This window comes from Ochotona princeps, chromosome 12 (genome assembly GCF_030435755.1).
Source record: "Ochotona princeps isolate mOchPri1 chromosome 12, mOchPri1.hap1, whole genome shotgun sequence".
Lineage (NCBI taxonomy): Eukaryota > Metazoa > Chordata > Mammalia > Lagomorpha > Ochotonidae > Ochotona > Ochotona princeps.
The window spans coordinates 55486530-55512747 of record NC_080843.1 but is presented as its reverse complement, the minus strand read 5'-3'; the positions used below and the strand labels follow the sequence as shown (position 1 = coordinate 55512747).

Genomic DNA, 26218 nt, shown 5'->3' with positions numbered 1-26218 from the left:
CATGAAGGAATGTCTCTCTTGCTTCCTGGCTGAGTGTCTGGCTCCTAGCAAGTTCTCAGTTCACTTCACCTTAATTTCTATTTTACTACATTCTGGAGGTAGGAGTTTGGCCTTCCAGTAGGGCTGAACTAGGTTGAGTTTTGGTTCTTCTACTTAAGAGCTGTGAACAACCTTGGGTAGGTCACTGAAAGTTTTAGGTAACTAGTGCCCTTATCTGAGAAATAGGAAGGTAGTAGAGTTTAGGCCCTGTGACTGTTGTGAAGATTAAGCGAGATAATGACTGTCATGGTCTTAGCACAAGGTCAAGAGTACCTGTCTAATCCTTACCACAAGGAGGAGGTAGTTCTCTATTCTAGCAGATCTTATTAGCATTTATGGGTGTCAAGGGAGTCCATTTGCTCACTGGTTTTTAAACTTGAACGTGCCTTCAGATTACCTTGGGGAGCTGGTTGTAATGTGTGCCCCTGGACCATGTCACCAGGCACCAGATTCTGATTTGGTAGAGACGCACTGAAGCCCAGAAATTTGCATTTTTAACAGGCATCTGGGAGTAATTCTGATGTAGGGAGTCTTTGGACCACCCCTGGAGAAGCTCTGCTTTTGAAAGAGAATCCTCAATTCCCAGCACTCAAGGAGATGGAGCAAATCCAGAGAAATCACAGATTACACAGGATGCCCAACTGTGGTAACAAAAGTAAATGCAAATCCAGCTTCTCCAGGGCCAGAAAAACATAGGGACCTCCAGAAGTTTGTGGGAAAATGGAATAATTACAAGGCAAGTTTATTTAGTGCTTTGTGAAATTTATGCATTTTTTGCAGTATGCATTTTCTATAAACTTTCTGTGAAATCTTCATAAATACAAACTCAACTGTAGTTTTACATCCAAATAATTCATCCTTAATTCCATTTTCATGAATTTTTGGAAAGATATGTGCATATGTGTACAGAAATGAAATATATTTCGTAAGAATTTCAGCCTGATGAGAGAGCCACATGTATGTGACTCCAGTGGTTCCCAGTGCCAACTCCTTGTAGCTGGTCTTGGCCTGCCCACATCTTTGTACACCATCCCCTTTAATAACCAGGTTAGGAAGGCACCCTTATTTGCTTGCATGGGAAACTCCCAATACTTTCCTGGAGATTTGGAGTTCCTGGAAAGCAAACCAAGCAGTCATGAAGAGAGAGTGTCTGTTTTTTCACAGCCATCTTCTTCATAGTTAATTTTATTCCCTGGGGTTGGTGGGATGGCCTACATGTTTGGGACAATGTACTCAGGTGGGAGACCAGGAAGAAGCTCCTTGCTTCAGATGGACGCAGCGCTGACTGGTGCAATCATGTGGTGAATGACCCAGTGGATGGAAGACATCTTTCTCTGTCTCCATCTTTCTATAACCAACTAAATATGTAAATCTTGAAAAATAGGTGTTTTTGTTTGCTTGTTCACTTTAAATTTCAAATCACTATTGTTGAAGAAAGATGTGAATCTAAGACAAAAGGGTTTTCTTGATTTTTCTAAGTAAAAATTTTCAGGGACTGGTGCTGTGGCAGAGCAAGTTGAGTCACTACCTGTGATGTTGGTATCCCATGTGAGTACCTGTTTGGGCACTGACTGCCTCTCTTCTGTCTCCCTGCCAAAGTACATGGGAAAGCAGAGGAATGTGGCCCAACTTCTTGGGGCCCTGAAAACATGTGGGAAACCCAGATGGAGTTTGAGACTCCTGGCTTACATCTGTCCCATCCCTGGCCTCCGTGGCCCTTCAGGGAGTGAACTAGTGGATAGATGATATTCTCTCTCTTGCTCTATTTTCTCGTTGAAAAAATTAAATAAACTGTATACATACATATGTATATTATCTCTTTTCTATCATAAAGGCATTAGCGTTAAACAGTCTTCCTTTCTGAGCTCTAGTCCCACCCCAGCGCTGGAATACAGCCTTATGTATTTATTTATTTATTTGGAAGGTAGTTACAAAAATAAAAGGAGAGAGAGAAATCTTCTATCCACTGATTCACTTAGCCCAGTGGTTGCAAAAGCAGGAGCCGAAGCAAGCCAAAGGCAGGATTCTTCATTGCACCCAGATCTCCCACATGGGTGCAGGATCCCAAGCACTTAGCCCATCTTTTGCTGCTTTTTCCAGGGAGGACCTATCACAGTTCAGGGCCACCTTCTCCTCAAGGAGCCTTGAATGCCCCGGGATCCCATATGGGCGCCGGTTCTAATCCCGGCAGCTCCGCTTCCCATCTAGCTTCCTGCCTGTGGCCTGGGAAAGCAGTCGAGGATGGCCCAAGGCCTTGGGACCCTGCACCCATGTGGGAGACCTGGAGGAAATGGATCCGAGTGAGATAGCCAGGACTCCAATGGGCACCCATAACGAATGCCTGTGATGTAGGTAGCAGCTAAACCAGATGAGCCACAAGCCTGCCCCGTGCCAAGATTTTATTTGCTAATTTTATTTGCTAATAATTCAAATGCTCTTAAAGATACATTAACTCTATAGCTCAACTTAAAAGGTCCGTTTTCAGCAAGACACTGGAGGCTAGGTAGTAATCAGCACTATTGAAATTTTTAAAAGAAATTTTTAAAAGAAAGAAGAAAAAAAGAGAAAGAATCATTCATGTTCACTCTTGAGTTCTTGGGATGCAGGACACCCTGAATATGGAACTGCACTTACCAGCAGGTTTTCTGGCTTGATGTCACGGTGGACGATGTTCAGGCTGTGCAGGTATTTGATGGCACTGGCCAGGTTGTAGAGCATCCCGCTGGCATCTCGCTCAGTGTATTTGTTTGTGGAAGTGATGGCATCAAAAAGGTCTCCGCCCTGGGAAGAGGACAGCAGGCAGAGCAGTCTTAGCAGATGGACCCGCAGGGCTGCCTCTGTAGGTGACTCACAAATTCTAAGGGCATGAAGCACGGACACAGGTCTCCCAGTTCCGGAGCGCTTTCCCTGCCACCTGCCTCTCAAGCACATGTGGTGATTTCTCCCCCAACTGCGAAAGCCAGACACATTTCTTCCAGACCTCAAAAGTGCCTACGAGGATTCCCTAACACTAAGCACATGGCCATTTCCACAGTCACCTGCCCAGGGAGGAGAAGGGCTCCAGCCCAGAAGCCTTTCTGACACATGGGTATCCTGGTGGCACGTGCCACCTGCCACACACCAACTGTCAGCTGAAATTCAAATCCATAATCTTAAACCTCCCCCAGTGAGAATCAGGTAATATTGCAAACTGCACACTTAAAATGTTCTGTTTCCTGGTGAAATTATTAAGATACACACTCACACACAGACACACATAAGTTCCCTTCATTCTCTCTATTAAGCTCTCCAGGAGTGGGCGTAGTGTTTTCTCTTTCAATGATGTGCTCCTTTGTAAGGAACAGGGGAAAGAACCAGGAACTGTCATTCCAAAGAAGTGAGAGGATGAGAAGGAGGGCAGGTGGAGAAGTTTCAGAGAGTTTTCTAGGACTATCATTCATTGAACTTTGTGTCCCTAGCTATTCTCTAATGCATTGCTGCTTGTTACAAAAAAAATGGTTTTAGGTTTCAATGTAAATTCCATGTATGTGAAGCCTTTTTAGACAACCTGGGTCTGATTTAGTAATAAGGATTGTATGATTCATGAATAAATGCACCAAACTGCTGAACCTACCACTCAGTTGTGCACATCTCTTACCTAAACTTATAAGGGATTTAATTTTTCTTCTTAAAATAGCACAAGCAAAATACAGCCCTTGTAGGCTGATAATTTTCAGATCTCACTATCCAGCCAGCACCTTCTGCTCCAGGATAATTTCCATTCTGGTGGCTTCTCTCACTGTCATTAAGTCTCACCAGTTCTTAAACTAAGCATGTGTGCTGATACACATACACACACCTGTCCCTAAAACAAATCCTTTCCCTCTCAATTTCTATTTTCTCTCAAAGGCCAGACTTAAACACGGTTCATAAGTTGTTACTGTGTCACTTGGGGAGGTAGGATATTCACTATGGCCTTTGTGACCAGTACCCTGGAGTACCACAACATGAAGTTGTGTGTGGCTGGATGGACGCCCTGCAAACACTCCCTGACTGTCTTCGTCATTTAAGCTCCAGGTACCTGGGCATCGCCTTTCTTTTTTATCCTCATCAAAGCAGCAACAAATTCTTCCCATCCTGCCTCTAAATCATTTCTCATGCACATTGTTCTTGGCTACCCTACCCCATATCTTCTTCTCATATCACCCCTGGGTCTCTGCTATGGGGCCTCCCTATCCACTGCTTCGCCTCACAGGTTCTTTTATCCATAGGGTCCCACACATTGACTCATTAACCTTCTATATGTTATGTTGATGAGTTGCTATTTCCTTCCTTTCTTCGAGAAGTCACTATTCCTTTCCCAGGGTTTAGCAGGAGTGGAAAATGTGTGGCATGCTGGCCAGCTAAGGCTCTTCATTTGGTTTAGCCCCATCAGGGCAAGCACAGACAGGACTCGAAGTTCAATAAATCTAACTTCTAAGTCCATCGTTTTGTATGGCCCACAAATCATCTTAGAAATATGCAAGGAAAGGAAAAGGGTCTCTATTTTTTGCCCCAACCTTTAATCCAACTTGTTCACTTTTGTCTCCTGCCAATTCTCATGACAGTTCTCCTTTCCGTTCCCGGTGTGATATCTCCTTCCTCATTGTCAGAATAGCTCTAGAGCTCTGTGCTCCCAATTTTCCCCATAACATTCCCTGTTCCACTCCTTGCTTTTCTAACTCTTACTGATCCTGAGTGGCAGGTGGCAGGGCCATCTCCCTCCCCACCTGCTTCTGAACTCACAGGTAGTCTGTGCAGGCAGCAGTGTCGAGCACTAACAGTTACAGAATCTCAATAATAATAATTGCGACTTCACAGCTTCCCAGTACATGTGTCTTATTTGTCCCTGAGCTTCAAACATTCTTGGACCCCTTAGGGTCTTAGACTCATATCCTACCTAAACTTTTCAGAGGAACACCAGGGGAGCCTTTTAATTCCAGCTAGGGAAGCCTCTAGACCTGGTCTCAAGACAGTCTTGAGTCAGAGTAAGTCTGGTACGATTCTAGTGACATAACTGAGGAGTCACAATGCTTGCCTCCATAGGGAGTCTTCAAATAGTTCATGGAAAATGTGCTTTATGAAAAAACTCTGTACACGTTTCCAAATTTTTGGTACCAAAATAAACCTGTTAATTTTACTTTTACATGAACTTTCTAAAGACTCTCATAGAGATCTTTCCTGTCTTTGATAGAAAGTTTTGATGATGATAGAGAGTTCACAAAAGCTATTAAGTACAGGAAAGACAAGGTGTACGACTGACAATCAGCCCACGATTTCCCACAAAATGTGCACTGAACACTTGAATATTTGTCTTTTCTATTTCTCATCTTCAAATTTAATGTAGCTTCATCTTTCCCCAAACCAGCTACTATCAAAGAGCTAATCAACAATTACAGAGGCTCTGCTAATCAGTTTTTAACAGCACAAAAAGGAACAATGAGATTGGTCTAAAGTTGTTGGCTTAAAAATGAAAGTCATTGTAAAAATGCTATCCTTGGTGTTTAAGAAAGTAGAATCTACCAAGCTGGCAAATAAAGTAATTTGATAATAAAGTACTGGTATAAAAATCTTCTGAATAAAGTAAATCGACCTTTCTTCCTTGGAAAACATAGTTAAGCACTTTTACGCCCCTTGGCCTCAAACATGAAATACGCCAACTGGGTGTCCCCTTGTGTAACTCTATTACTAATGGAAAGTAATCAGCAGTATTATTTCCTTTTGGTGGCTAATTTGAAAGAGCAAACAAATAGATTTGACTTATAAATCTAAAGAATCATCATATGAAACCCTGTTTAAAGTGAATCAACTCTGAATCATGAAGCTTAAAGGTCAGAGAACGAACACTTCTCTATGTACAGCACTAATTTGTTCCATGTTTTCTTTGTCTTCAATCTTAGAAAATCCTGATTTCTACAGCCACTAGAGCAGGTGTGTAATCCGAAACAAGGCCCCTGGAGACCACGGCCCACATTGATCAGGCATACACCTGATACAGCAGGTGATGCAACGGACTGACATAGCTGTAAACCTGAAGTGCAGATGATTGCCATGACTCAGATGAACAGAGCACTGAGGAAAAGTTAACCATGAAAAGGAAACTAATCCATTAAAAACGTCTGACTACCGAAAATTTCAAATGTATAGAATCAGGAAGCATGTATTTAACCACTATCAACACCTGGCTTTTTCCACATTCTAAGCTTTCATAGGGGAGAAATGTGATTTTTGTGTTATAGGATGGGACTATAACACTAGTCACATGAACATTAAGACTTGTTTTTCTATGATGCTGGTAATTCAAAGTATAAAGCTTGCTTTTACAAAATGGTTTAAGTACTCCATGCAACTGCACTCGTTCATGGAAAAGCAAAAAGCTTCTGTAACAACAACAATAAAACCATGTGGTATCTGACATTTTGTGTCAGTCTGCTGAAAGCTATCCCTCTTCATACCCATAAAAATAGTCTGAGTAAATTCTGCATATATAACTTTCATTTTACATATGAGAGAGCTAAGGCATAAAGATATATCCTCAAAGTCCTGGAGCTATCTTCATCAAGGCTGGGACTTGCGTGCTTTCATCTGATTCTACTATTAATGTTCTGACTTGTTCCAATGAATGGAAGTGAGATGCTAATTGCAGAGGAAAAAGTTCTAGAATATAGGAAAGCATAGTGCCTTCTAAAGGTTTTCTTTCTCTTCCAAAATACACACCTTAACTAATTCCATGACAAGATACAGTTCAGTTGGTACATCCATCTCCTCAATCAGAAGAACAATGTTGGGATGCTTCACTCTTCTTAAAATAGATACCTCATTCTGGATCATGTGTTCCTGTTCAAAGGAAAAGTTACCTCAATCAGTGTACCCAACACTTAGAAGCAACTGAGTCAAGTAACACAATCATGTGGTTTCTTTTAATGAAATACGAATATCTTTCATAATCTGATATCCAGATGGCCTGGGATTGCCTAAAGGGGCTGCAGATTTTAAGATGATGCTGGTCACAACAGCTACAATTCCATATGGAAGAATGGCAAGAAACTTAGGTTACAAAAGTAAGGTAGGAAGTTAAATGAACAAGCAAATAGATAAAAAAAAAGAAACAACATCTAATAATTTCAATTAAATTTTGTTCCATGAACACTCGTAAAGCTATGTTTCAAGTCTGTTTCACCAAAGCACAACTCTTAGGTGAATTTATGTCTGCTCGGGAGCTGAGTTTTTGCTTCCTCCTACCCACTTAAACACTGTATTTCACAGGAATAAATGCTATACATACTTTGCCTCGACATTTGCTTTTCTTGATAATTTTCAGAGCATACTCTCTAGCAGTCGACCTGCAAAGAGAAACATTTAAAATGTAAACAAAAAGTAAACTTGATTTCAGATCCATGGAATCATTTTGTTATCATTTTCTACCCTCTAGGTCTCGCATTGTGGTGTAAATATTTTGTGAAGGATTTTCCTTTTTCTTTCTTTTAAAAAAATCAGAGAACTGTGTAACTTGTATAGGTTGACTCAGTGTTAGGACAGCCAGTGTGACTGCTCAGGGACATCCTGAGTCGTCTGTGTTGCCATCTATGCTTGTAATGAAAACATTGCTGTTGCTGCCACTATGCTTATTGCTCCTGCTAGTTGCTCTTTCTTCCTCTCTGCAGTGGCGCAGCAGGGATGTAAAGCACATGTCAGTTTCTGTGGGGTTTTTGCCTCAAGTCCCTCTTGGGGTTCTCCACCACTAAAGGTGGCTGTGAACATAATCTGAATGACTCTCACAGGCACACTAAATCCTTGCATGTTCCAAGAAACAGATGATACTCTTTCCATGGTGTTTCAGTAGGAAAGCCTGCATGTGAATTCTGGGGCAGGTCATAGGGGAATCAGGGATAACACACAGGGACTTCAAAAATTTGTGAAGGGACCAGTTTTGTGGCATAGTGAGTTAAGCTGCCACCTGCAATGCTAGTGTCCCATATGGGAGTGTGTATTCACTTCCCAGCTACTCTGCTTCCAATCTAGCTTCCTGATAATGAGGCTGGCAATGCAGCAGAGGACGGCTCATTTATTTGGGTCCCTGTCATCCACGTGGGAGACCTGTTGGCATTCCAGGCCTCTGGCTTTTGCCAATGGACTGGCCCAAACAGTGTTGCCATTTATGATGTGAACCAATGGATGGAAGATCACTTTCCATCTCTTTATTTCTCTTGCTATTACTCTGCCTTAGGAAGAAATGAAACAAATCTTTTAAAAGTTTGTGGGAAAGTATAATTGAAATACAAGTCTCTTTTGTAGTAGAACAATTCTGGAATCCAAATGTAGTTTTCCATAGTATGAATTTTCCATGAACCTTCACAAGTAGTCTTGTATGAATGGATTCCAAAAATGTTTGCACTTTTATTCCCATTTCCTATGAACTTTCTCAAACTTTTGTATGTGTTTAGACATATAGGAAGGATTAAAAATCACCTTATAAGTTTTCTGAGATCCCTTGAGCTTCTTATGGCTATTTCATTTTACTTTTTTAAAAATGGAGGTGAAATTAAAATAAATTCATTTCCCCAAATTTACATAACATTAAAATCAGAACTTTCAGTTTGTGAGGGTTCCAAATACTCTAGCCCTTTCTGGTGATCTATGTGGAAGAGCAAGTTTGGTCATATTATTACTTTTAAATGATCTCCGTTGTGTTAATATATCAGTCTGTGATGCACAAAAATAGGACCTGTCACTGTGGGATGATACAATGCACACTTAAAAGTCACAGTCATCCACTACTCCACAAGTCTAGCCCTTTTATTTCTGGCACAAACCCAAGAGAATCCTGCTTATTTTTGTTTTAACCTACAAATAAAACTCAGTTTTGTGGATTCAAATAAATACAACACGCATGAGGTTAAAATTTTGAATTAAAGCTTTGGACAATTCAGTATGGTTAAGTAAATGGAAATGCCTACTTATATCTTAAAATTAGAAAAAGATTTGCCTATAAACAAACTAACAATCCAGATACTCAAAATGGCAACTTGCAAAGCATCCTTGTCTTTTACTTTTAAAAATGCCTCTCCATACATTTCCTGGTACCTGCATGAGGCTTGTGTACAGAAAACACTCCATAAGCATTAAGTTGCCATGACAATAATACGTGGTTCATGAAATCAGAATAGGGTAGCCCTTGAAACCCTATTGTTGGGGTTCTGATGGGAAAGGATGAAGCCTTCAGCCCCACGGTGGCCCTCCTGCAGCGGTATGGAGACCCAAGAAATGCAGGTTGGCTTCGCTCCCTGAGAAAATGGACTTAGCAGCCCAAGAAACCTGTTGGCAAAGAATGTGCCCTGGCTGGACACTGAGGCCACACCAGACAAGGGCACGTGCCAGATGCTGGATTGAGTACCAGATAGTCCCCCTAAGCACTGGGCATTAGAATGGCAATGGGGCAGAGGGAGAAGATAAAGCCTTCTGGAAGTGCTAGAACAAAGAAGTCACCATTAAAAATTAGAAATGTGGGACAGGCATTTGGGCTAGTGATTAAGATGCCTGCATTCTGTATCAAAGTATCTGGTTTCATGGCCCACTCCAGTTTCAGTTAATGCAGACCTGGGAAATAGCAGGTTGTGGCTTAAGTAGTTGGGTCACTGCCATCTAAATGGGAGATCTGGACTGAAATTCGAAATCCTGACTTCAGCCTAGCCTAGCTCTAACAATTGTGGGAAATTGGGGAGTGAATCAGTGGATGGGAGGTGTCACTTCCTGCCCCAAGACAGATGCTTATTTTTTAATATTAACTGAGCCAGCAATCATAGGCCAAAAAATGAAACCATACATATAGGAATTCCTCACACTAAGAAGCCCAGGATTCTATAAGACCCCAGAATCCTTCTACACATTCTCAAAGGCTTCCAAGGGGTTTGCTTGCAAATGTGAACACACTTAAGAGGAAAACTGTAAATTGAAGAGCTTCTGGGTTCCACTTATCATAAATCACCCAGAAATTATAATAAAACAAATCTCAGAACACAAGTGATTTCCTCTTAGGTGAAAATATTTCCATCTGTGGCAGAGAAATCCTGATTATGGCACCAATTATGCCCATCCTTGTCAGCCAACCCAGGTGGGGCCAGAGAGTGAGCATGGAGCTTGTGCTGCTCAAGAAGAAAAGCAGCATTTCCCCCACCATGTACATGCGTGTTGGGATCATGCAGGGAAGAAAAGAGGGAGTTTTTCAGATTTTTGATGCCCCATATTTGCCATTTTCTCCTTGTCTTCCTGGCATGAGTGACATTAAGTTACTCAGATGAAAAGGCATATAGAGGACTCAGGAAGGGTCTTTAATAACTAGACAACGGCAAAATCCCCACAGAGCAGGTGGTCTGTTGGACAGAGGACAGTGAGGGGACACAGAGAGCAAGCACAGGCTACTGCAGGGACTCCAGAGTCCCGCAGGATAAAGATCCTTACAGCTTGCCTGAGACTCCACACAATAGAATGAAGTCCTCCATTAAATGCATCTGTATTTTGCATTGAACAGTGAGCCCTATGGAGGATCACCAAAAAGCATTACTACTTTTCTTTCTTGATTCCTTGAGGGCAGAACTATAAAGTCTCTTAATAAAATCCTTAATTACTAGAAGTACATGTTTATGGGAAAGTATTTAGTCTGGAAAACGAGCTTGAAAACAGGTGTTAGGACTAAACGTGCACGATTAAGAATCAAAATGGATGTGTTTGCTTTAAGTGAAAACAGTTGGTAAGAAATAAAACCTTATGTGCTGCATGTGACTCTCAACATAGGGCAACCTCTGAAGACTGGCTGGGCCTGGGGAGATCTTCTGTGAGTAGTTAGAAGCACAGGCCTTATGTGGCCTCTGGGGTCATTAATGCCCAATGCTTGTCCTTGGGTAGCCTACAGTTTGGTGTATTCAGAAGAATTCTGGACGACTGGATTGTTGGTGAAAAGAAGGCTGCTTTCTTGTCTATTCCTCTACATTACATATTTGACCTTCTATGGAACCCTCTATGCAGCAGCAACAGAAAACTCTGTATTCTCTTTGTTGACAAGAAATCAGTTTGTAAGATCATCTTCCTCTTAAGAATGACCCCAGGTAAATGATGGAGCTACTAGAGAGAAACTTCTAGATGTTACAAACTTGAACTGAACCTAACTTTATGTGTATGCTGAATCCAGCTTGAAGAATCCTATCTTGTTTACCAAAAGACCTCCCAGTCCAAGCCAGTCTTCTGCTCACTGTGACCTTCATCTAGGAAGCAGGGTGGAATGCTTCTCCAAGGCGAAATGGCTACCAGAGGGTGCTCTTAGTACATGGCTTTTTTTAGTGCAGCTATCAGTTATGTTTTGAAAGTTTTTCAATAAAAAAAAGTGGAAGCGGCAAAAAAGTTTCTTGAGTGTTGTTCGACTCTAGTATTTATTTACTGAATTGCACAGCCATCCTTTGTTCATAAGGTTCTGTGATGCTCCAGAAGTGAGTTGGCCTAAGCTAGCAAGTGCTGCACGTGCTGGTCAAGATGTGGAAATTTCAGGCTAGTGAAAGACTTTGCAGTGATTGGAAGACTGCTCTGCAACAAGCATGCCTTAATAAGCAGCACACCTAGTTAGTAAAGCCCACGCCCAGCCTCTTCTATAGGAAGCAATGGCCAAAAGCACAGAATCAGGTCCTTACAAAAGATCTTGTCCTCTATCTCTGTAGCAGAACTTCATTTTGGATGGGAACAAGGGCTGCATAAAAGGCAGGATCCTCAAGAATGAGAGAGGGAAGAACAATTATCACCTAACCAAGATATTTTTGCTCTTTGATGCATTGAGCCCCAGCACTGAAGCAAACAACTTCAACTTTTGCCAGGTACACAGCTGGCAAAAAGTCTCAGCTTTTCTGGGGGCTGATCTTGTGGCTTTGCACTGCAACAGTCAGCAGCATTGTTGTCCTTCTTCAGACTTCTAGATAAGGGTGGGATTGGGCATGCAACAGCACGGAGTATTTTAGTGCATCACTGAAATGTACTAAGTATACACAGTGTAGATATGAAATGTGTCTGAAATGTAAACTGTGTAGATAGGAAGGAGACTTGACAGGTGTGGGGGACACTGCCCCTACTTATGACCACATCTCTCACTTGTAACCTCAGTGTGGGGGCTAATTAGTGCGCACAGAGCCAGAAAGGATAGACAGGAGGGCAACTGCATAGCTAGCCCTCTACTCCCACTCCAGTTCCTCATTCACACTTTGCAATTCTTTGAGCAGGCTTTAGGGACTTCAGATACTCCAGGAAACAGCTTCAAACCAGGGCATGCCTCTCTCAGCTGAAGTCACAGTGCACTAACTTCTTTAGCATGTCCTAGAAGCCACAGAGTCCATCTGAGAAGCCTCTCCTGGGGCACAGGCAGAAACTGCTAGTGGCAAACTGCACTATCAAGGAATATGCTGGCATGGACCCACAGAAAGTCCTGTGTGATGCTGTTACCATGTCTACTGTGGGGGAAATCTCAGCCATGACAGCATGTTATTAATAGGGGAGGAACATTCTTGCCCTTGTTAATACATATTCATTGTCTAAAACATGGCAGAATGTACCCGCAAGCAATGTGTGCCACTGACAGTACTTTCAGTTTGCTTTTATTTTCTTGGACCTCTGGAAAATATTAAAAGAATGTTTCGTGATACCTCCAGGGAGAGGGGGCACATGCCATATGTCCTCATTCTACAGGAGCTGAATACTAACACTTTTTGGAACAATCTGGTGTTTAGACTCTGAAGTCTCATATGATGAAACCCAAGATGTGAATTCACACAACATGAATGCCATCCAGGATAGAAAGAAAAATTAATTCTGGATGGAGAAATGAGAAGTCTCTAGCGCAAGAAGACCAGTACTGTTGGGCTCAGATGTCATTCAGATCTGGAGAGCATCCGGGAGACATAGCACATGGTCACTGTGTCAGACTTAACAGATGATGATAAATAAACCAGATACACTACAGAGCAAGGGCCTGGCAATCTGCTGCAATGGAAATAAAGCTAAAAAGCATTGGATTTACTATCCATGAACATAGCAGTGAGATATAAAATTATGTAAACACATATGCCTATAAACCACCTGTTACCTTAGAAATGCTTTCCTGACTTAATTGGTGTCCTAGTTGCATAGGTGTTTATATTTTGGTTTTGGTTTTGCTAAGCCGGCGTGTTGTGAAAGCCTCCTTATTAAAGACAATGGCCTGGATTAGTTAGAAGCATTGGTTTGGGATTTGGGCTGCTATGTATGCCTTCCTAAGTATTTATTAGCCCATGCAGAGCAGCTGCTATATTGGGTTGCTGTCACATTGGGAATATCTTCATGCAACTGGCATGCTGGAACTCCACTGCAGGAAGTTAGTTTCATGAGGACTCTATTACCTTAGCTGGAGAAACAGCTTCCAAAGATAGGCAAGGAATAAGGGGAAATATCAGTGCATCCTCCATGTATTGACTGCCAGCTCCTCTCCTCAGTTAGCTATCACAAAGCCACACATAAACCCTTCAGTCTGACCCCTTGCTTTTGGTCCACAGAGCAGCTAGTTCATTCATTTCAATACACTTTTATTGTATCAAACACTAAACACCACTTTTGAGGGAGTGTTAGACATGAGGGAACACTAAAATTTCACAGAAAATGAAATTAAAAGATACACTTATTTTGTTGTAAAAAGTTTGAAAACCAACATAGGAAAGTTCTTCAAAAAAGTTCATGAAAGATATGCATTATGAAAAAACTATGTAAGGATTTCCAAATTTTTGGTACTAAAACAAACTTATCTTTCAATTCCACTTCCCAAAAACTTTGAAGTACTCCCTGTAAACATTTTAAAGACTTCCAAGGTTATTGTTCTAGTTAGTTTTATGTTAGCACATATTAGAGATATAAACTCTGGACAAGAATGTTCCAACTTCTGTAAAATATATCTCAAAAGGGTATGTGAAACACTGTTCCATATGGCTTTCAAAATAAAAAAGACTTACCTGGCAGAACTGAAAAATTTCCCCAAGTATATAAAAAAAGAAATCAAAGTCCTTAGTTTATAGATCAGCCCCTGAAATCACTACATTTTTCAAATCTGTTAGATAAGCTTTCTTTCTTTTTTTTTTTTTCCATGTGGGGTTGAGACTTTAACTTACTCCATATGTGCCACAGGCTACACACACAGACAGTCTTGGAAAACACAATGCCAAGTGTTTCCTTTAAAGTTTGACGCAAACAATATCTTTCTCACCTTTCTACACATTCTTTGACAACAGCAAAATTCCCATCTCCTATTGTCCTTCCAACTTTATATCGTTCTGTGATTGTGGCTGGAATCTGGAAACCCTCGTCCGACACTTCTGAAAGAATCATTAGCACATTTTTATTAGTAAAAAAAAAAAAAGAACACAGATGTTGCACAAAGGAGACATTTAGAAGTATCATCTAATAGATTGGAAATGATTCAAAATCAGTATGTCATTTCTGTACACTAAGGCAACTGGCCCCTCCCTTGCTGACATTATATATACTCAACGGTTTTTATTTTCTATGACAAATGATAATCTGAAAGGAAACGTATGGACCCTACCTCTACCTCTACAATAAAACCTCAAAAAAATTGTGGAAAGTAGAAGTAAAAGATTACTATATTTTGGTGCAAAAACATTTTAAAATTTGTGTCTCAGTTTTTCATCACATACATTTTCCATGAACCTTTTGTAAACCCCTTGTCTGCAAGAATTTTTAAAAAATGGCACCAAAACTCAGCTTATCTTTTAATTCCACTATTTCACGAACATTTTGAAGTCTCCTTATATAAGAGCTACTTAAATCTTCTGTTGCAGTGGGGATTTTCAGGAGGAAATACAGGTCTTTTTCACTTCATGCCAATTTGATCAATAGCATTTACTGAATACCCACTGTGCACAGAGAAATGGCATTCCAACCTATGGAGCAGGGAGGTAGTGCGGTTCCTAAGGGATTCTGGGCTGTCTGACACGGTACAAGCATGAAGAATGCCTGCTGTTTGGACACTTAGCTTTACCACATCCTGAAATGGAGATCTCCGTAAAATTTCTTAGGCATGGACACTGATGGCCACCCCTCCTCAGTATAAATGACCAGATTTTAGACAAATGTTCTCACCAGTAACCTGTGCAGCAGATGTTGAGCTAAAATTGCAATATCTATTATGTCTGTGAACAGAACAGCTTTGTAGTTTCAATTATGTTAGTGCCACTAACACAACACATTTTCCCCCTTGAAAACGCATTTTGAAATATTTAACAAATGCCTAATAATGCTTTAAATATCTAAGGTCATAAAACTAAATAGGCTACACTTAGGTCACATAAATATGCTGGATAACCTTTAACATGCCAGGGGTGTAAAAAGCTTTTTATGGCTGTGTTCTAAAATCTACATACTCTAAAAGTTATAAATCCTAGTTCTCCCCCTTCAGCAATCTGAATGCAAAATGCAATGGAAGCCTAGCAGGTCTTATAAATGCCCCAATTACCTGACCTCTCAGGATAAATGGATACTAAATGTGGCCCCTCAAAATAAAATGAAAAACGTAGGTGGCAAATGTACTCTCTTGGTGATTTTTGCATTCACATTTAGACTTGATGGGTTAGAAACAACAGATTTTCAGACTCACAATCATTAGATGCCTGCTTTGGGACCTATGTCCTGGCTTTGGGATGATACTGTCTGCCGTACTCTGGGTTCTAGAATGGATGGAGTTTTTGGGAAGTGCTATGTAAATGTAGAATATTTGCTGTCACTGATTCTGCCGTGGCCATTTGTGCAGCCTTTTCAGAGCTGTGGAGGTGGCATTTTGCTCTTACCCTACTAGGAGCCATCTAGATAGGCTAAAACAGAGGATCTCTCTCCCAAAAGGAGCCACAGGTTTGTTTCCCTTTGAAGGGCTCAGCCCGAGGATTTCTAACTACATGAAAATTACAGGAAGTGGCTGAAGTTGTTTCACACATGCTGAACAGCAACTAAACTTACAAAAATGTCTCCAATAACATCCTTGAGGCTCTTGACTACCCAGATAACAAAAGCAAGCATCTCTGGTTGCTGGATGAGCCTGAAGATGGGGCAGGGGCAGGGATTCTTCCACCCTCCCTTCCAGGGTAGCAACGCACCAAAGCTCCTGGCTTGGGAGGCTTTTTCCTGACTGTTGATGAAAAGTATCTTTTAGACTTTGGGCTGAGAAGGCTCAGCCAGAGGCAGTCAAGGACCATTTCATGTCATTAAAGGAATATATTATACTTAGGTCACATAAATTTTACTTCCAGGTTTGAATCTCATATTCTGGAATCACAAACACAGAGTCTAATATTGCATGCTATCGCATATATAAATTACAAATCTCACTTAACAAAATAAAAGTGCTCCACCCAAAAGATACTCTGTGTGTGTATTGGTGTGGGGGGTGTGATAAAATTATCGTATTATTTAACACATAAAAGGGGAGCTGATTCAATAGCAGTGGCCTGATCATACTCCTTGTATTCTTTTCAAAATACATTCCATAACTGATTTGAGCCTGGTACCAAGCCCAGGGAGGAAAGAGACATCTCCCATTTTATAGAAGAGGAACTAAGATGTGGAGGGGTGACTGACTTCCCTAAAACAGTCCATTGAGCCAGTGAAACAGGCAATTCCAGAATCCAGGTCATTTGACCACATCACAGAAATTTTAAAGTGAATTAGCTTAAGGGACAAAGAATATTTTTGCAATTACCACCAAATAATTCTTATTGTAAAGTCATATTCTCATATTTTGAGTTCCCTTGAGTTAGACCACATCTGCAGGGCTAGAACAGTCAAGAGTGTAAATTGGCCTTAATACGCCAAAAGTGAACAGAATTTGTGAAAACAAAGGCAGCAATTATGTCTTCTTATTTCCAAAACAGGCAACAGTCAGAGTTCTGAGGATACATACAGCCTCAGAGGATGTGAAATTGTCCTCTTTGAGTTCCCATAGAATTTAATCCAAGTAGAAGACATATTCAACCCCCTTGCTATTCACCCTCATAAGCTAGTTGGGCTTATCCATTTTGTTCTGCCTAAGAAGTTACAGTTTCTCTGAGTCCATTTAGCCAGCCCATCCCAAATCCCCAGTAGAAGCTGAACCTTCTCCCCAGACACCAACTCCCGAGTTTATCACCTTCCCCGGGGCCATCATTCTCATCCATCGAGCTGCAGACTTTGGTGGATGCAAGTGAAGTAGATGAACCGCCATGCTGAGAGCTCTGTAGGGGGACAGCAACAAAGAATTAAAAATCTGAGTCAGTTTGCCTGAATCTCCATGTGCTCTCCCCAGTCCCAAATCTCAGGAGATAGCTTTGCCCACTACCAGGGTGAGGATTTGGTCTTCAATACTTAATTAGGGCTACATTTCCTTCCTTCCCTATTAGTCAATAGTAGGTTGTAATGATTGAATCAGGTTAATCATTTCAAACATGGATATTTTTCTGACATCTTCCCATTCAGAATTAAACCTTAGGATTAAATTTGTAATTAAACACAATTTATATACTTGGTGTATTAAAATTAAAAATCAGACTTAAAATATCTCTCATTTACATACATAATTTCAGAAAACAACTCAAAATATTTGGTAGAGATTTTTCCATGAAGAATTGGAATAAAAGTAAAGATATAAAAGAAAAAAAAAGTTAACATGTTGTAGCCTTGGATTGGGTTTGGAAAATTCTAGGCATCTGATTTCATTTTGCTACGATTGGCAAATAGGCCTCAAACATAGGCATCATTGTGATCTCATCCACTGTTTTTTTCTATGCTTATAACAGAAAAAATATCTCATCACTTTGTTTTCATGATATATACTAAAAATAAATACTTGGTCTTATCACAACTTAAAAGAAAAGAGTGGTTTGTTAATTCCACTTTGAGAAAGACATATGCACCAAGTAGGTTACCACTTTGTTCAATGTTACATAATAAGTCTGAGAAAAAGATACGAATAAAAAAAAACTAGACCTAATGATTTCTTTGTACTTTGGGTGGTTTTTTGACTCAAAATGCATAAGAACAAATAGGACGACAACTGTATTAGAGAACTCAGAGAACAAAACATGACCAAATATTGAACATAATGATTGACTAGGGGGCAGTACTTTCACAATCAATGTTTCCATTTCTGCATCTATTTCTCGAGCAAACAATTTGCACATTTCAATGCTATTTCTAAATAGTGAACACAGCTTGTCCTAAAAGATCTTCCTTCTGTTTCCCTGGGTTTATCCACTTGGCTGGCCTGACAGGAGCAGGAGGCGGTGAGGGGGCGGCCTTGGCTCATGGTGCTGGCTGTCTGTGGAGCAGAGAGAAGGGAAAGAGCATCTGTAGTTGAGTGGATAATGCAGAGGTGGTGAGAAGCAAAACTGACCTATTTTTCTTCTGCTTACCTGTTTCCCTTCTACCTCCTCCCAATCCATCCAGCCTCAACTGTGCCCACAGCAAGGGGGAAGAGAAATTTCATTGAATTTCACTATGTTCAGCAGTATCTTGTATTAGAAATTCAAAGATAGGAACAATTCATTAAAAGGTTCATATTCTTGAGGAAATGCTACCTAAGTCACTGCCCAGCCAGTTGAGGCAAGTGCTGCAGAACATTTCCTGGGATGTGACATAGATGAGCATGGATAAGTTCACCAAAGCGGATAGCACAATTGGAATGAAAATCAAATTACCAACTGTGTTTCCCAATAGGCTATCCTTGAATGCTAAACAATTCACATGATGTGCCTGGCTTGTTCCAACAGTGTGTATTTCCTCCCCCACCTCCAATGATCAAACCTGATGACTTGAACTTTTCCATCTACTCTACTCTATAACTAGTGGCACATTTCTAGCCTGTCATACTGGCAAGCTAGAAAGCAGGATTCAAATTGTAACCTTCAGTTAGAGTTTTTTTTTTTTTTTTTGCTGTGACACTGAAACCCAGTTTATTGAAGGAACTGAAAATGTACAAACTTCTAAAGCTATGTACTGCTGATTTTTATGAATGTCTTCCTGTGAAAACTTGTTTTTATAATGTTTGAATATGAGGCTGAGACAAGGTAGATCTACAAGGTTGATGATGGAAAAAGTAAACATTACCATTGCCACATTTGAGGGAGGGTGTGTGCCATCCAAGACAGCGAACTCCTCTATCGCCTGTGTCATTGGTTTTGCCGTAGACATTATTGTGTTCCAAGCAGAAAAAGCCTGTGTAAAATGTTTCAAATGCAGACCTTCTCATCTGGGATTTCTGATCCCGGAATCTCTTCCAGTCGCATCACAAATGACGTTTAAGAATGTAGACACATTGCACTTTGAGACGGCAGTCTAGTCATGTGTTATTTTAAGTTTGAGAATACAAAGACATCGCCGATTTATCAAGTACACACATTAATAGGCCAGCAGTGTGCTTTCAAGTCAAGGTGTTCACGGTTGATACAATCAATTCCAAAAGTGTTTTAGAAGAACATCAGGCACTCCAAAACACAGCTCTAAACCAAAGTACGTGAAGACAACTTTTAAACAATAACATTCAATAATTGTGAATATTATTCACTCCACTGCCTTATACCGAACGAGTTGCATTTCCAACAGCATCGTGAAATGCCAGGTGCCCTGACTGTTTGTCACAATGCCAGCTGTGTATCTTATACTTTATGATACAAAGACTTCTCAAGATTTTCAGTCTTTGCTTCTTCTTCTTCTTTTTGTTTTTAAAGCAGAGTTAAAACAGTTTTGCTTATGTTTTTAATACTTGATTTTCAGTTTCAGATTTGTACTTTTGAACAGGTGCCCTAATTCACTTTAAATATCCAGCTGAGAGTAACAGATGACTGAAAGTTTTGAAAGAAAAACTTATTTACTGACAAAGAAGGTTCTCGCTAAAAATGAAAACTCACATTTTAGTTATTGTGAAAACAGTAAAATAAGTAAATCAAATTTGTAATGGTGTTATTTCTTCTTTTTTCTCCAGAGTTTACACTTTACACTTTTCTGAGACACTGACCATTCATGGATTCAAAGAATTTCTCAGACTATACTAGACCTAAAAATGACTCATTCCACCTTACTTTCATTATAGTCCTCTACATTCTATATTCAATTACTCCTATATCTCATCTGTTGAGTCATCTGGTCTAGATCTAATCTATCTTGTATCAATATATGTATATATATATAAATATATATATATAAATACACACACATATCTGTATCAATATAGGTAAATATATATAAATACACACACATATCTGTATCTATAAACATACATATATATATGATGCTCAGACATTTGGAAATAGCTCTTAGGTTCCTCCTGTGACTTTTCTTTCTCAATTGGGATAATCCAAATTTCTTTGGTTGGTTGTTATGTGACCAGGATCCCTGATTCCCTCACCCTTCTCTGGACACACTCCAGCTGTGAATATCACTCTTGAAATCTGGTGCTCAAAACTGAATGTAATATTCTAGGTGTGCCTGATCAGTACAGACCAGGGAAGGATAGAGTTATCTTTCTTATGAATGGGAAATTAATTTACTTCAAGCTCATATTGGGTTATCAATAACACCATGTATTTTAACTTTACAGAGAGCTTACAGGCGTATCATGTCTTCCTGTCCTGTATTTTGGAATTTGCTGTTTGGACCGTTCCCAAGACTTGACATTTATTCATGGGATATGTCATCATTATTACAGTCATATCCTTCTAGCCCATTTTTTAAAATTCTGCCTTTGTCACCTAACATTTTTGCTCTCTGTTAGTGGGAGGATTGTGATCATCAACATGGCACTTTGTGTACGGTTGTCAGTAATCCACCTAAACAGATTTAGATCCTGTTTAGAACATTTTGATTAGTATCTATAAGTTTGAAAGATTCTGCAAACAGTAAAGGGAGAATTTGTAAGTTTTTGTTGTTTAGAACTACCCTAATGAGATGAACTAACCCTTATTACTAACAGAAGCTGAAACCTACCTATCTTTTTGATTGCTTCTAAATGCAATCAATTTACCTCCTTGGTTACCTCCTTGGTTCTGAGCAGGTATATCACTTCAGAATCTACATGCTGACATGATTTCACATTTGTTTCAGTGATTGCTAATTCCAAGACATCTGAGTGTACAGTACAAAATGTGCAGTTATTTGAGAATTTAACGCAATTAGCTGCTCTGAGAGATGTTGTGACATTTGAAATGTCATCACCTCCACGCAGGTTTAATGGGAACCATTTGGGCAGGTTGCTAGCACCTGGATGTTTTTATGGCACACCTTCATAAAAGCACTGCCCTTAGGAAAAACAGAGTCTCAGGCTAGTTCTTAAGCTTGGGATCATAAAACATATGGAGAACATATCACACTTTCTGAAGTAAGTGAGAAAGTCAATATAACAGTTCTAACCACATTTTACCAAGATGTATCTGATGACCTTGTAGTGAAAAAACAGATCACTTGAAATGATGTGAGTTATTCCTACCACCGGTATTAATATTTCACTGAGATCCACAGTGTGTGACAATTTTGCGAGTATCCAATTGATAGGGTATATATAGCCAAGTTATAAGAAAATCTAGCCAAATAACTATTGCTTTGGCAGGATAATTAGATTTTTTCAACTTTGCATTTTCTCTTGGCATACACTTCTTACTTTGTTAACATTAAGTTAGAAAATCATTAATAGGAATGTAGAGATGCAATAGTCACTATCATTTGATTTCTAAATCAATGTTATGAAAGAAAAAAACAGTATTTAAGAAACCCAAGCAGTAGTCTTGGAGAACTCAACTTTCAACCTACCAAAATACTACAGACACATCACTAAAAGATTAAATAATAATCTGAATGCAGAGACTTTCAAACTCATGGGATTCTATATGATACAGAAAGCTATACATTTACTTACTTACCACATGGATTACAGAATGGTAAATTGAGGCATCAATTTCTAATGTTCAATAAAGCATCATCATGTGAAACAAGGGAACTCCTTTCCCCAGATTGCTTTTTTTTTGCAGTATTTCTACAGTCAATCTAAATAAAGTTTATGGTATGGAGAGTCATGTGCATAACTATGAATCAACAGTGAAAAATAAATTATTTTTATACAGTTTTGGTAAAAATACTTTAAAATCCTGGAGAACTGCTCACAAAATTATTTTACTGAGAACTGCAGAAATATCAACAGAAATAATGGCATTGTATTACAGTAGTGAAGTCATGACAGTCAAGATTTCAAAAGTAAATGCATTGAATTACAACTAGCTGCATGCTGTCTGTTGTATCAGACAATCTTTTAATCTACTTTGCAGTCACTACACTTACCTAGGCCAAGATCTATGAATCTGTAGTATGAACCATTTGTCCCCAAAAGACTGTCCAATTGAGTAGCTAAAGATCTCCTCTCAAGAGTTAATCTATAATTTGGAAGGGGCCAGGAAATCATCCAGCGTATGACTCCTCAAATGAACTCACTATTCCTCCAGGCACCAGAAATATTTTCTTTTTAAACCCTAGTTATATTCAGAAAGTATAGACACAATTTGGTATTTTATAAATTTGGAAACATTCCCTCCAGTTGTATCATTACTGCTGTGAATGGTAATTCTATTTAAGTCATCATCGAATTAAAGAGAATTGACTTGAAGCATATTATAATTTTAAGGTTAAAATGCAACTAGTATTACTGTTAGATTTAAAACCAGAATTACAAATATCTATAACTGCTTTTTGGGTAAAAGATTTCATCTAATTTCCTCTTTCAGGCAACCCAAGAGGAAAGTGTATTACTGATTTTAATGAAACCAATGGAAACAGAATTCTTTCTCAGGTAATCTCATTTTGTTGTTATTGTCAATATGTTATACTTCAGATGTCATGTTGGTACATTTGACGATATATAACATATTACCCACTGATGCTAATTACAAACACAAGAATGCTACAAACATGAAAGTAACACCCACACAGTCATCTCAACCTCAATGTCTATTTAAAAGGGTTTCCAAAAGAAACTCACTGAACAACAGAGGCAGTTTTTCCTGTTTATTAGATAGTTATTCTAAGGTGGTAAGTGTCACAAAGTTAACCTCAAGAGGAATCGCATGGTCCAATGTGAAACACAAGGCACGACATTTTACAATGGAACAACAGCTCAAAGTGATGGAACCTTCAGAATTAGGCAGTGAAGTATAACATCTCAAATTCCCTTAGCTCTATAAAACTATAGGTGATTTTAATTGATAGACTGTAAAATATATTGCTGTGTACAACATTTTAACACCAAATTATCATTTAACAGAATACATATCCAAGCAACTCAAATCAGACAGTATGTAATTTTTTAAAATAAAAATTGTATCCAAATTTACAACATTCATGATGTATTTCAAGGTAAAAAGTCTCTTAATCCCTTGCTGTTGTTGAGTATAAATTCCTCAAAAAACACATCATAGGAAAGTTAACTTCATAGTTATTTTCCAATGACCTTCAAATACCTACCAGCCTGATTTCAAAAACATTTTGTGGCCATATATAATACACACACCCATGTATTACATGCATCATTTATATCTTGGAATTTCTCCATTATCTTTACTAAAATGAATCGTACTATAAAGACTTTACATATCATGCACCCTTAAAAATTACAGTGAGGGCTCTGGTTTCCTAGGTTTCCCACATGCATTACAGGCACAAGGTTACAAATATTTTTTGAAAAAGCTGACAGCATAACAAAGTATATCAGACAAGTGGTATCCTGACATCAATATATCTCTGATTTTCACACCATGCTTCTGTGCGGTGTTCCAATTAAATCCAGTTGTCTCTATCATGCACAACCAGAGATGTTAGCAGTGCTAATGCAAATTTGAATCAATGAGCAAGTATACACATGTATAGTAAATCCATTCAATTAGCACTTTTAAGTGTGTATATATTTGTGTATATATACACATGCACACACATATGGCAAGTCCATTCAAGATATAACAACAATTCAGAACAGTACCTTGAAAGAAGAGAAATAAAGTTGCCTTACATGTTATCTGGCTTTGTTATTAAACTTATTTCAAACCAAAAGCACTTTAGTTTATGTTTTAGTATTATGTTGCTTATGTTTCAGCATAGTATTCAAACATTAACAACCTCTATTAAACGTTTTTCAATGAGTATTGATTGGAAATCATTGAAAGTCATATACACACACAATAGAAAAACATGTCACAATATTTAGAAACCTGGATGACCAAATGCTAAGACCTAACAATAAAATATATTATGATATTGAATGTATGCTGGCATTCAGCAGTTAACACACTATTACATTTATCTGGATTGCAAGGTTTTTATTTATTTGGATTTCAATTTTTTTCTTGAAAAAAATCAGTGCATCTGAATGCTTTGAACCACCTTGCCATGGTGATTTATAGCAAATTGCCTTAGAATTTAAGCATGTTTCAAATATCACAATGTCACCTTATGACATGCAACTTTTACATACATTTCCACAAGAGCCAGTAACTTATAAGGCTGTGCCACACATATCATATTTCACTATTTATGGTCTATATACAAACACAAATACATACATAAGCATACTCACATACACACTGAGCCTTGCTACTATACAGAAAACCCACATACCTGTACAGATATATGGCCACATTGGAAAATTTACTAGTCCAATAGTAACAATATATGGAGACATTTTCCAAGAGTGTTATTTGACTTATCTTCGTTCACTTTTCTTAAGAAATGTAGTTCTCAGACTTCATTATTATTTAAGTGGCAGAAAACAAGAGGAACACAATCATCTATAGATTTCCACTGATTACAGCCAAAACACCCCTGCTGTTTAACACAGAGGACACATACAGAGCATTAATGTTGGTTCCAATGCTTTTAGACAACGGTACTTGGATTTTAAAAATATTGCTAGATGAACCAGTATATGCACACTGGGGTGTGTGCAGATGCGGATCTGAACCCTTTTAGGAATCTGTGGCGGCACAGAAATGCTACTGGCTTTCCCTCCTTGCCTCACCGATGAGGCCAGACACACAACACATCAAAGGGTCTTTCAGAACCAGCCTTCTGAGTTCACATGAAACTTCACACTTTATACATGATTAGATTTTGCATTTCTAAACTGCTGAAGGCAGGGAAATATTTATAAAATCTTTTTTTGTTTTACTTCTGTCCACACCTAAGAAAAAAGTGAACTCAAATGAAAAAATACCACACTTCCCACTACAGCACAGTGTCTTCAAAGCCATACTTAAGGATTACCATCAGGACACATATGCATGTTTTGTTGAACAGCTCTCCCTCTCAGTAGAATATTTTTTTTAATTCAGTGTCTAATTCCTAAAAGTGAATTCTGTAAGTCACTAAATTGTTAAGTGCCTATAAACCACCTATGTATCTCTCCCAATGAACTGAAAACCCCTGCTCTGTTGCTAAGGATTTTTATTTTTATTTTAGTGTAATAGAATTATGCCATGCATAGAAAGCAATCTCAAAGTCTATAAATGGTGTGCTGTTTCAATCTCTGAGGGCCTTTAGTTTCAAAATGTAAATGATATATATTGCCTCTGAACAGTTCCTTAATAAAAGTCATATGCTGAGAAGATTAAATACTGTGGGGCAGCATTTCCCTTGGAACTGCTTGAATGGAAAGTTGGCTATGATATCCGTCGGCAATTAGTATCCATCCAGTTTCTTTTTGCCATGTCTAAACAAAGTCATGGACTTTAATATCAATTGGCGCTATCTGCCACTTATCCAGAACAAATAGCATCTATTGTATCTCTCTAAGCAGTAGCTGTCCCTGAAACTGACAGCACAGGGAAGTTGAAATTATTGGAATTTACTTTTGGGCTGGACTATCTGACCCCACTAGATCTAAGTTAACTGTTCCACTGCTTTCTTATGCATTTTTGACAGTTTAGTCAAATATATACTAATCTTTTATGGACTCCGCTGTATTAAGTAATGCATTTTACAAACACATAACTGAAACAGACACAAGCATAGGCAACCTCACAGCTGTTTACTGTTTCAGCTAAAACCAAGCAGCCTTTTGATCTCAGCAGGAGACTCTGTTCATTTCTAT

General features: G+C 39.0%; 1 protein-coding gene across 3 annotated transcripts in view; it reads right to left on the bottom strand.

Annotated features, from left to right (window-relative positions):
• Positions 1-26218, bottom strand: part of DCLK1 (doublecortin like kinase 1) — a 341441-nt gene that overhangs the window by 48959 nt on the left and 266264 nt on the right. For all 3 annotated transcript variants that reach the window (XM_004577534.2, XM_004577533.3, XM_004577536.2), the window contains 5 exons: positions 17252-17336; positions 14321-14429; positions 7343-7400; positions 6775-6894; positions 2674-2820 (listed from right to left, as the gene is read on the bottom strand). In XM_004577534.2, the coding sequence (XP_004577591.1) occupies positions 2674-2820; positions 6775-6894; positions 7343-7400; positions 14321-14429; positions 17252-17336 (519 nt within the window). The remainder of the gene's footprint in view (positions 1-2673; positions 2821-6774; positions 6895-7342; positions 7401-14320; positions 14430-17251; positions 17337-26218) is intronic.